Genomic DNA, 13,220 nt, shown 5'->3' with positions numbered 1-13,220 from the left:
GAAAAAATAAGAAGAAATAAACCTAAACTACTTTTAAGAACTCAGCTAATCCTCCCCAAATTTACTTTACTATGATGGATTGGTACCTGGAAATCACGGATCCTTCATTTAAAATAAAAAATCATTAAAAAGAAAATAGGATTGTCTTATATGATTTTAGCATTTATCTAACTATAGAAAATTGAATGAAATAAACTCTAAGTCCCTTCCAGTTTCACAGTTTTTCAAACAAACTGAAGCCAAACAAAAACATAGAGCAGAGGAACAATAGAAAAATAACACTAACAACTATATTTCTCTATAGAAGAATTTTGTGAGGCCTTAATTCCTTATTTTCAGGATTAATGCAAATTTTAAAAAAACACAAGCAAACAACAAACAGTAACAATGCATTGCAGCAAAGAACAAATCATCCAAAGGAATAAATGAAAATTTTTAGATACAAAATTTATTTAGCTCATCAGAAGAACCTGAAAAATCATAATAAATATATACATAAAAAAGAATTACTACGAGCCTAACATATACAAATTTACCTTTATCTTAGTGTGCACATCAAAAATATCTGGGATACTACCAAAAATAGTCTTAATCTCTTCTGGTGCAAGGATAGGCCCACCACGTTGTCCTTCTTCTTCCAGAGGTACCTGAAATAACTAAAAGGTAAAAAAAAAAAAAAAAATGGTTTCAGTAGACTGTGGGGAGGGGAAAGGGAGTGAAACTAACACATAGTGATAAAGGGGAGATGAAAAGTTGATGAAAAAGATTAAAGATTTAAAAATACTTCTCTAAATTTGAGGCCTTTTTTTCTAACATTTTCTATTCTACTTTATCATATTTATTTATACACTAAAAGCCCAGTGCACGGATTTGTGCACCAGTGGGGTCCCTCGGCCTGGCCTGCGGGGATCAGTGGACCTCCGCACCACCGCAGCCTGGCCTTAACCACCAACTGATTGATCCCGCACAGCATGAAGTAGTGCACGAAGCGGCAGCAAGCAGGGAGGAGAGGGAGCCCAGGCCAGACGCCATACCGCTCCTGCTCATCCTGGCCCCGCTGCGCCTGCCGCCGCTGCTCAGTAAGCTTGCTACCACTCTGCAGCGTTTTCCACGTGCCCATCCTGGGGCGATACTGGTGCGCCCATGACCACGCAGCTGCCGCTTGTCATCGCAGCCTCGCTCCACTTGAGGTGGCCTGCTGGTGCCCAGTCAGTCTGGATGCCGGTTCCAATCCCCGTCCAGATGGGTGAGGGGCACGCAGGGTGAGTGTCCGTGGGAGAGGCTCAAGCTGCCGCCACAGCTGCGCTTGCTGGCCAAGAGCTGGGCGTCTGGCGCCCGTAGGTCAGCTGAGCAGTGCTCCCGCTATGGGAGTGCACTGATCACCAGGGGGCAGCTCCTGCATTGAGCATCTGACCCCTGGTGGTCAGTGCGCATCATAGCAACCGGTCAACCAGTCCTTTGGTTGCTTAGGCTTTAATATATATAGACTAAAGGCCTAGTGCACAAATTCATGCACGAATGAGATCTGGCCGGTCCTGCCCCCAATCAGGGTGGGAGGGCCGATCGAGGGCAGGGTCACCCGGGGGAGGGGCCACAGGTGGTTGGCCGGCCCCGCCCCCTGATCAAACTCCCAGTCAAGGGGACAATTTGCATATTAGCCTTTTATTATATAGGATCTGTGTATATGTGTATATATGCTCTTGTAATAAAATGTTATGTTAGCATCTAATAAAACTTTACCACGAGGATACGGAGAAAAAGGAACCCTCGTACACTGCTGTTGGGAATGCAGACTGGTGCAGCCACTGTGGACAACAGTATGGAGTTGCCTCAAAAAACTAAAAATAGAACTCCCATTTGACCCAGTGATCCCACTTCTAGGAATATATCCCAAGAAACTAGAAATACCAATCAGAAAGGATATATGCACCCCTACGTTCATAGCAGCACAATTTACAATAGCTAAGATTTGGAACCAGCCTAAGTGCCCATCAGCAGATGAGTGGATTAGAAAACTGTTGTACATCTACACAATGGAATACTATGCTGCTGTAAAAAGCAAGGAATTCCTACCATTTGCAACAGCATGGATGGAACTGGAGAGCATTATGCTAAGTGAAATAAGTCAGTCAGAGAAAGATAAATATCACATGATTTCGTTCATTTGCAGATTATAATGAACAACATAAAGTAATGAACAAAAACAGATCCAGAGACAGAGAAGCATCAATCAGATGCTCAAAGCTCAGAGGGAAGGTAGGGGAGGGAGGTGCATGCATATAAGTATAACCAATGGACAGAGACACCAGGGGGGTGATAGCATGAACAGGAGTGGGGTGGGGCGGGGAGGAGAGGTAATGGGGTATAAGGACACGTATGTAATACCTTAATAAAAAAAATTTTTTTTAAACTTTACCACACAGTTCTACAAATCATTAAAACTGGTAGTATGATACATGAATAATATCTATTTTTATTCAAGTTAGTGAGGAAGAAAGCAATAAGCAATCAGTTATTTCCAGAATATACTTACTATAAGTACTAAATGTTTTTAAATGGTAGCACAGAACCTTGGTGTTAGGAGAAAGAGACAAGATTTGGAACAAAAGACCTGTTTGTATTTATGTTGTTGATTGTATCAATCTAAAACAAATAAAAAATAAAGGAGCCCGGCCAGTGTGCTCAGTGGTTGAGTGTCGACCTATGAACCAGGAAGTCAAGGTTTGATTCTGGGTCAGGGCACATGCCTGGGTTGCAGACTCGATCTCTAGAGTGGGGTGTTCAGGAGGCAGCCGATCAATGATTCTCTCTCATCACTGATGCTTTTCTCTCTCTCTCTCTCTCTCTCTCTCTCTCTCTCTCTCTCTCTCTCTCTGTCCCCCCCTTCCGCTCTGAAATCAATTTTAAAAAAATCTATCCAATATAATAAAGAGTTAATATGCTAATGGTCATCACGCCGTCATGCCGTAATGATCAATCAGCAGGAGGCTGCGTGTGCAGCGAGGCGTGCGAGGATTGCTGGCGCAAGGAGGCAGGGCGCATCCTCGTAGCGGCGGGAGGCAAGGCACCTCCTCACGTGATTTCAATCGCACACTGGGCCTCTAGTATATATATAAAAAAATAAAAATACAAAAATAAAGAATAAATAGCTCCTAGAACTAATACGTGAATATAGCAAAGTCATTATTTGCTATATTCACATAGGTCAGCATGCACATTCACTCATGTACAGAGGATGCAGACACATTGAATATATACCAATAATGTACAAAGTAATCCAAAATTTAAAAAGTATCATGTACAATAAAAAATTAAAGTACTTAAGTATAAATATACAGCAGGTCCTTGAATAAACATTCTTTCATTATAATGTTGTTGGATGCCATAGAAACTTAATTCTTTTTTTTTTTAAATATATTTTATTGATTTTTTACAGAGAGGAAGAGAGAGGGATAGAAAGCCAGAAACATCAATGAGAGAGAAACATCGATCAGCTGCCTCTTGCACACCCCTTACTGGGGATGTGCCTGCAACCAACGTACATGCCCCTGACCGGAATCGAACCTGGGACCCTTCAGTCCGCAGGCCGACGCTCTATCCACTGAGCCAAACCGGTTTCAGCAGGAACTTAATTCTTATTTATATCAATTAGCCTATGGTCAAACTGGTTTTATTTTATGTCATTTCGCTTAAAGTGCCAGAACCTATGAACAATGTTAAATGAGTACTTACTATAATAAAACATGTAAATTATGCTGAAAACTAAGGATGCTGATCAAAGAAAACATATGGCTGTGGATTGAAAGACACTACACAGTAAGTGTCAATTATCCCCCAAATTGATCTATGGATTTAACCCAATACTTATCAAAATTCCAGAACTTTTTGTTAATAAAGAAAACCAGATTCTAAAAATGTATATGGAATGGCAAAGGAACTTCTTAGTTTAAAACTGCAGTATTCAAGACTGTGTGTGAAGGGAGAAACATACAAGATCAATAGTAGAGAATAAAGTCCAGGAACAAACCCACACAAATATGAAGTCATATTTGATAAAAGTATAAAAGCAATTCAATGGAGGAAGGCTAGTTGTTCAACAAATGGTATTAGAACACTACTTGCAAAAAAATAAACCTCAGCCTAAATATAACTAAAGTATGATCTATTTTTTAAAATCTGATAAATTGGACTTCATTAAAATTAAAAACTTTTTTTCAGCAAAAATCTTAGAATGAGAAGACATGCTATAGATTAAGAAAAAATATCTGCAAATCACATATCTGACAAAGGAATATATATAATTTTCAAACTCAGGAGGAAACCCAATTAAAAATAATAAATAATAGTATTGTGGGTTCTTAAGATATGTAGAAATAAAATGAATTACAATAATAGCTCATATGCCGAGATTAATGGAAGTTTTTTTTAAGAAATGTAAAAAAAGATAATACATTATAAATACTATGAAATGACATGAAGATTACAAATTGTTACTATTTTTAAGAACTACAATTTTAAAACAGTTCATTCTCTTCTATTGAGAACTTCCAATTCTAAGTATGGTGAACCCTACTTGCTGAAAACAACTGAAAAGTCTGAAGAAAAACTTCTTTCTAAATATACCAATAAGCACACAAGGCCAAAATCTAAGTGAATGTAGAGAGTTGAACACTAAAACCAACTTTTGCCAAAACCAGTGGTCGGCAAACTGTGGCTCTGTTGACTAATGAGTTTGCCGACCACTGCTAGGGAAAAACACTTAAAAAACATTTTAATAATGTACTAAAGTCTTTATTTATAAATAATGTACTGAAGTCAAAACTTCTGGGTAAGGGTAATGCCTTAGCAGTGGTTGGCAAACTCATTAGTCAACAGAGCGGCAAACCGCGGCTCGCAAGCCGCATGTGGCTCGCAAGCCGCAGTTTGCCGACCACTGGCCTAAACTGATGAAAGTTAAGCTTTACCTATGAAAACCTCAGTAGGCACAGACCTAGTTTCCAACTTACTATCAACTTCCAGTGAAGTTAAAAATGTGTGTATGAGTCAGAAATTCCAAATTTTTACCCAGAGTATGTTCTCAAGGAGACATGAGTAAGAATATTCACAGTAGATTACTAAGAGTAAAAAACAAAAACAGAACACTAAAACTTAACTCCAATGTCATTAAAAAGAAAAGTTAAATAAACTGACTTATTCATACAGAAAAATGAATTATAGCTACATGCAACAACACAGATGTGTCTCAAAAGCATTACTCTCAAGTGAAAAGGCAAATCACTAAAAATATATAAATACAGTTATAACTTGTTTTTTCTAAACATGTGATAGAACTAAGGGAAATAAGCACAAAATTCAAGATGATGATTATGTCTGACAAAGGGAAAGAAACACAATAAAGATTTCAAACATATTTGCAATCATTTATAAATATTCCTTTATCTAATCAACATTTAAAATCCTTAACAAAAATATTCAAATAACCAAAATACATCTAGTTTCATTAAAAATCTCAGTAGTCTTAAGATATGTTAAACCATTCTAAAACCTTTCTGGGTTTGCTTTAAGCCCCATATAAAATTAGAGAGGCAAAAAACTATTGATTCTACCTTTCCAATATTTCTTAAATTTATCCTCATTTCATTTTCACTGATACTATCCTAAGAAGTCCAGGTCCTCAAAATCTAACCAAGACTACTGAAATAACCTCCACATTGGTCTACTTGACTCCACAAATTGTTCTCTTTAATATCTCCTTCAAACTGAACCAAGTTATCTTTCTAAAATGCTCATCAGAAGTACGAAATTGGGTCTCAAAAGAACTGTTGGTCCAGGGGGAAGCTCGCTACAGATTGATTCATTTGCCTGTCAGCATAAATATTATTGCTCGTCTCACATTCAGTTCTTATTAGTATATATCTAGTGACATATGATCTCGTTCATCTAGAGGAAATGATGAACAACATAGACTGAGGAACAAGAACAGAACCAGAAGCAAGGAGGCATCGATCGGACTATCGGGCCTCAGAGGGAGGATAGGGGAGGGTAGGGGGAGGGTGGGGGGAGGGGGAGAGTTCAACCAAAGGACCTGTATGCATGCATATAAGCCTATCCAACGGTTAAGTTCAACAGGGGATTGGGGCATGCGTGGGGAGAGCGGTGGGATGGGAATGGGGGGATGAGGACAAATATGTGACACCTTAATCAATAAAGAAATTAAAAAAAAAAAAAAAAAAAAAGAATAAATCTCATTTTGGTACAAAAAAAAAAAAAAAAAAGAAGTACCTTCCCATTCTACAGCTTCCAGATGACACAGCACACTATAGAAAGGCCTTCCTAGTTATGGCACAGGCATCTTATTTCAAGTCTCACTGTATCCAAACCCTATCCCCACCCTTGTTCCCTTCAAACTACCCTAAACTCTAATCCCCCTAGACTATTCTCAATACCTTGAATATACATCTTCAATCATCTGTATTATTTGCAAAATCTCAAATACACTGCCCACCGATATTCTTTGCATGTCCCAGTCAGACTCATACTTTAAAATCCAACTCAATTTTTTTTCTTAACATGCTTTTTTCAATGTTCAACCTATCAAAAATTCCAACCCAACACTTTCCTAAGCTCGAAGAGGAGTAAAACAAACCTCGCAAATCTCCAATTTATCTTAAATAAACCTCCCCCATGATGCACATAACCTTCCGCTTGATATTACAATTTGGTATGTATATTCTATTTCCTCTCCTTTCAGTCTAACTCCTTTAAAATAAAAATGCTCTTTAACGGTTGGCACAATATTAACTTATATTTTTTTATTATTAATTTTTATAATATTCTGGAATAGTTATGTTATTCTACATTTTATTATATTCTGGATATTTATTTAATTTGGAGGCTATGTTAAAATTTACTCCAAATTCAATATCAAAAAACAAAAAAGAATACATCAGTCCTAAAATAAAGCTTCAAGAAAACACTATCATGAATTTAGACCTTAACTTTTTCTTTAATATGTTTTTATTGATTTTAGAGAGATAAAAGGAAAGGGAGAGAAGCATCGATGTGAGAAATATTGATCGGCTGCCTCCTACATGCCTCCTACTGGGAATTGAGCATGCAACCCTGGCATGTGCCCTGACCTGGAATCAAACTTGTGACCTTTTGTTGCATGGGACAAAGTTCATACAACTGAGCTACACAGGCCAGGGATAGACCATAATCTTTTAAGTAAAAGATTAGGTGAGTTTATACTAAGCATAGTAGTATGAAATTTTGTATGCAGTTTAATAATTTCAAGGGCTTTTTAAAGAGGAGTTCTGGAAAATGTAATTGATATGCAAATTAGAATTCTGAAACTCCAGTGCATTTACCATGGCTTGAAAGAATTTACACTTCTAGTTAATAAATGCTACCACAGAACATGAAAAGTGTAAGCCAAAAGGATATTCTGCTACTCAACTACATTTTGGCTGACTATAAAAACTTAAACCAGAAAGTCATCCAGGATGACATTTCCCTTGAGGAAGAGAAAAGATGACTTAAAACAAGTAAAGTTTAATACAGCTGAGGCCTCATGAAACCTTGACTACTACTAAACAAATTAACTGTGAAAGATAATCTCTCCAATTTATTACCAAGAAACTTCCATTTTTTATCCATTTCTTATCACAATTATTTTTCTATTCAAAGATAAGTTTGATGGTATTAACTTCATTTTCCTGACTATCTCTGTCAATACCTAAAACAAATTTATTCCTTCTTTCTACAGATTCCAAAAAAAAGCCCTATTATTATGTCTTCCAGAACCTTGAATTTTGGTTTATTCCTTAATACTTTCTTCAATCTCATATTACAAGGATTCATTAGAATTGTTTTTTTCTTCAGAAATAACTTCACAGTACTTTTTAATAGTGGTAAGCAAGGAGTTAACATTTATTTATGACTAACCATTGCAAAGTTTAAGAAAATTTGACATATGAAAGGATTTTTTAAAAAGTACTGACATCCATATTGTTACACTTTATTGCTATGGCTTTTTTCCACAAATATACAGCACTACCTGAAGCAATGACTCTAGAGAACACACACTTTCAGAAAAAGTTATCTCCAACTTCCAAATATAAATATAAATGCAGTTATCTTGACAAGGAACCTGCAAAGTTCTGAATTAAACTTGGTCCCTCTATGATCATCTAATCAGGATCCTTCTCTCTTTAAAGTCACTCTAAAATATGGTGCTATTTCTGCATGAATAAAAATTACTATTACAGTTATGGCATTTCCCTAAGAGCAGTTTTTGTCACACATTTTCATTTTTACTATCTATGTTCAAATTCTATGCTTATGTAATTTTCTTGTAAGAAATAACATCTCTTAGATTTTTTTATGTAGAAACACTGGAATAGAAATCATTTTGCAACCAGCCGAAACCGGTTTGGCTCAGTGGATAGAGCGTCGGCCTGCAGACTGAAAGGTCCCAGGTTCGATTCCGGTCAGGGGCATGTACCTTGGTTGAGAGCACATCCCCGGTAGAGGGTGTGCAGGAGGCAGCTGGTCGATGTTTCTCTCTCATCGATGTTTCTGGCTTTCTATCCCTCTCCCTTCCTCTCTGTAAAAAATCAATAAAATATATTAAAAAAAAAAATCATTTTGCAACCAAACTCTTACCTGAATAATTGTGGCCAATATATTTACATAATTACTTTCAGTCTGATAGAGTTCTTTTGCAACTTGCCACCTGGCTGACTGCTTTGAAGGAACCGGAGTGGAATTTTTAGAAGACTTAGTACAAGACTTTGGTGTTTCTAAAAGGTAAAAAAGGAGGAATGATTTAAAATGCAGGCCAGATATAAGTACTAAACATTGCAGAGATTTAACAGAAAAAGGGAAGCATACTAACTCTTATAAATGTATACTAACTCTTATAAATACACCACCATATAGATTTTCATTATGGTAAAATTTCCTCATAAGATGAGGCCAGAGAAAAAAAATTGTCAAAAATATCGATGACTCCAAATTGACAAGACTTTTTACTAAATAGATGGCCTATATTTTTTAAAAATGCCAAGGTCATTAAAAACAAAGACTGAGGAACTGTACCAGATTAGAAGAGACTAAAGAGATATAACCTGTGATCCTGGGATAGATCCTAGACCAGAAAAAAACAACAAAAAAAACTTTTCTCTTTTGCTAAAAAGGACATTAATGGAACAACTGATAAAATTTGAAGGTCTGTGGGGTAGATCATAGCATTAAGGTTAACTTCCTAATTACAAAATACAAGAAATATCCCTATATTTTAAGAAATATAAATGTAAATATTAGACATAAAGGCACAACATATCTGCAATGTACTCTCACTCTCAAACATTAAAAATATGTGTGGAGACAGAGAGAAAGAGAGAATGAATGAATGAATGAATGAATGAATGTTAAAGCAAACATAGCAGAATATTTCCACTTGGGAAATTTGAGTAGAAAGTATATAGGAATCTTTATACTATATTTGCAGTATTTTTGCAATCTGAAATTATTTCAAAATAAAAAGCTTAAATAATAAAATAAAAAGCAACATATAGAAAGATTTAAGTTAAAAAAGGAGGAAAAGGTTATGATTACACTCTTCATATATATGTGTGTGTGTGTTGTGTGTGTATATATATATATGTATATATATATATACATATATATATATATATATATATATTGAAAAAGCCTCCCTCAAAAAATACCCAACATCAACTGCAAATTCGTTGTTAGTTCAAAGTATCTTAATATAAAACATCTAGTCCAACCCAAAGTGCAGGGAGGATGCATTCATATATTTTATATGTATTTCAAGAAAAATTAAACTTTATAAAAGCTTAAAATACAATTTCTTACTATCAATATGATTAGAATATTTCAACATTATATACAGAATCTTCTAATAGAAAGTATAATGTTCCTCAGCTATGGATGTAGTAGAAATATTCAAAGAATAACAAAGATAGTGTGACTGAAGCTTAGATAGTATCACTGGAAAGCATGATATCACATGAGGTTTGAGGTAGATGAGGAAGGATTACATAGGAACTTGAAAGTGATGGTAATACAAAGCCACTCAATGACTTTAAGCAGAGTGTCATGCTCTAATTCAGCGGTCGCCAACCGGTGGACCACAGACCACCGGTCCGAAAGGTTGGCGACTGCTGATCTAATTTATATAATTTTAGAGACCACTGTTAAATGCTAATGTAGAAAGGCAAAAATGGATATAAAGAGACCACTGCAATTGTCCGAGAGAGATCTTTTCTACAGAAAAAGTTGATAAAGTATGGCAAAGGAATAGTTTGAGAGTGGTAGAGAGAATCAAAGTTCTAATTTGATAATGTTATGTTTAAGATTCGGACAAGGAGGGTGAAGTAGGCAATTGGAGAGGGAAGACAGCAAATTTTGGGGTCATCAGCATATAAATGTTGTTAAAGCTATGGAATTAAATGAGATCATTTAGGGAAAATAAAAAAGAAAAGAAACAACATAGGAATAACATTCAACATCCAGAATTGGAGAGTGAAGCTGGGCAAAGGAGAATGAGAAATGTACATAAGCCAAGATTTAAAAAAAAATGAGTCCAGAAGTAAGTAGCTGTTCATGTGTCAAATACTGTTGATTGCATAGAAACTGTCATCTCTCTAGCAAGATCCAATGTCACAGTAGGGGGACTGAAGTTCAATTGGAATGTTGAAAAGACAATGAAAAGCAGGAAATAAGACAGTGGATCAAGGTAATTCTTTGAAGAGTACTCATGTGAAAGGGAAGAGAAAAAGGGAATAAAAAATAGAGAGTGCCACGAGATCGAGGGGAGGTTTTGATTGTTATCAAGTCTAGAAAACACAGTTAGTATGCTGACTAAAAAATAAAAAATTGATGATCAACAGAGAAGAACTCATTGTAGCTTTCCTGTATCAGTTGAGAACAAAGTAAACTCAGCCTCCTCTGACTTCACTGTACTTGTTTTCCCCATAATACATCTATAATTTTATTTAGCTAGTGCTAAGAATGCTCTTTGAATGGTTCCATCACTTTCTAGCTGTGTGACCCTTAATGAGTTATTTCTCTGACCTCAGTCCAGTCATCCGTAAATAGGAGAAATAAAATCTATCTCATAAATACAAAAAATATACAAAAGCACTTAGCATATAGTAAACAATCATTAAATAGAAGCATTTTCACGTGCCTTTTCTCCTCAACTAAAACAAAAGTAATTAAAGGCAGAGCCTTTCATATTCAATATAAGCAGAGATTTTATCTATAGTTTAACAATATTCCATTCCACTAAACTTTAAAGATAAATTTTAAACGTGAATTACCTCCATAGTTAATGCTAGATTCTGGTGTGTTGGAGATATCTAGAAGTGACCCTATAGAAAGGGAATGTTCAGCTGATGGGCGCTTACGGGGAGGGAAAGGTGACAGGTCTGTCTCTCTTGAAAGCTGAGCAAGCGTCTCTTTTAAACGACGTCTTTTGCGATTGCTGTTTGGAGTACTTAGAGAAAGCAGTGACACTGATTTCTTGAGCTCAGGTGTATTAGCCTGCAATCAAAAGCACAAAATCTCAATTTCACTTCCATGGCTCTTTACTGAGACAGGAACAAAAGAAAAATATATTTGAGTCTGACAAAACCTGGATTTCGCACAATAATTTTACAACTATATACTCTGCCAGGTAATTCAGAAGCTACATAAAACATAATAGTCAAGGGACCACTGTAATTGTCTAAGCCCTAGCACCTCATTCCTTTTCTTCACAGCACTATCACCATTACATATTCTCCTGTAAGCTGGTTTACTATCTATTCCCCATTAGGCCATAAACTCCAGGAGAGCAGGAGCCATTCACATTTTGTTCACTGTATCTCTAGCATTTAGCACAGTGCTGGACACAGCACTCTCCAACATTTGTCAACACCAGATTTTAAAAGCTCTCTCTCAGTATCTAAAGCATCTTAACTTTATGTTAAGAACCTAACAATGAGAAGATAACACAATATAGTATTTACCTGTTTAAACCCATACCACATCTTCAGTATTCTATTCAAAATTATTAAATCCCAAACTGAAGTAAATCTTCCCGTAAAACCTCTTCTATAGCTTTATGCCACATTTTGGTGAATGATACCACTCTTCACCAAGATCCAACATGGAGGCTGAGTTTTCCTTGCCTACATTCTACTACAGTCATTGTTTTTAACGACATCTTTCCCCTTAATATTAAATGTCTCCCAATATTTACAGCAGTGATTTTCAACTGGTGTGCTGCAAGAATTTTTAAACACACAATACCTGACTATTTAGTCAGGGGCACTGGCCTCATTTCCTTTAGACTGTCCAATAAAAAAAAATGACAACAGCCAATACAAGAATAGCCATCCAGTGGGAATGAATGAAAATTATACCTACTTCTTGTCAGATTGGCAAAAAATGTATTTTTTTGATATATTGCAGAATTTTAGTAATCAGTTTATGTGTGCCATGAGATAGAAAAGGTTGAAAGTCACTGACTTATAGGATAAAATTTAAGCCTCTTCAATATATTAAAAACTTGTTAATTCTGCCCACCTAGTAAGCTTTATCTGTTGGCCTTCTTTCTCACATTTTTTTTCTAAGCCATACTAAGCTACTTACTATTTTAACATACTTTCAAGCTTTCATACCACTCCCACCTGCTGTCAAACTTGAATGTCCTTACCAGGTTAGCCTAGTAAATTGGCTCAACACTTCTTTGCTCTTTTCAATCCTACCCAAGTCTCTTAGAATGAGGCTAGTTAAAATACATTATTCCATTATGGCATATATAATTCTGCACTGTAACTGTTTGCATATCTATCTTTCCCTTACAGTTCTAAGTTTCTGAAGACAGGGATATCAGTGTTCATAATAATACCACCAATTATTAGTACAGAATCCTACATAATAAAGGCTAATAAGGAAATCAACCAAGCGGTGGAACAACCAGTCGCTATGACACGCACTGACCACCAGGGGGCAGACGCTCAACGCTGCCCCCTGGTGGTCAGTGCGCTCCCACAGGGGGAGCGCTGCTCAGCAGGAAGCCAAGTTCATGGCTGATGAGCGCAGTGGCAGTAGCAGGAGCCTCTCCTGCCTCTGCAGCAGTGCTAAGGATGCCCGACTAAGGATGGGGAATGGGCCTAAGCCGTCAGTCAGACATCCCCTGA

At 36.4% G+C, this 13,220-nt stretch overlaps 1 protein-coding gene across 2 annotated transcripts in view; it reads right to left on the bottom strand.

The window, feature by feature from the left end:
- The window catches only part of ECT2 (epithelial cell transforming 2), a 62,732-nt gene that overhangs the window by 37,630 nt on the left and 11,882 nt on the right, over nucleotides 1–13,220 (bottom strand). For both annotated transcript variants that reach the window (XM_054711254.1, XM_054711249.1), the window contains exons 11-13: nucleotides 11,355–11,577; nucleotides 8,668–8,804; nucleotides 537–656 (exon numbers count right to left, since the gene is read on the bottom strand). In XM_054711254.1, the coding sequence (XP_054567229.1) occupies nucleotides 537–656; nucleotides 8,668–8,804; nucleotides 11,355–11,577 (480 nt within the window). The remainder of the gene's footprint in view (nucleotides 1–536; nucleotides 657–8,667; nucleotides 8,805–11,354; nucleotides 11,578–13,220) is intronic.

The sequence above is a fragment of the Eptesicus fuscus genome, chromosome 3, assembly GCF_027574615.1.
Source record: "Eptesicus fuscus isolate TK198812 chromosome 3, DD_ASM_mEF_20220401, whole genome shotgun sequence".
Lineage (NCBI taxonomy): Eukaryota > Metazoa > Chordata > Mammalia > Chiroptera > Vespertilionidae > Eptesicus > Eptesicus fuscus.
Note: the sequence above shows the minus strand (reverse complement) of the source record. Positions and strands in the feature narration are given on the sequence as shown.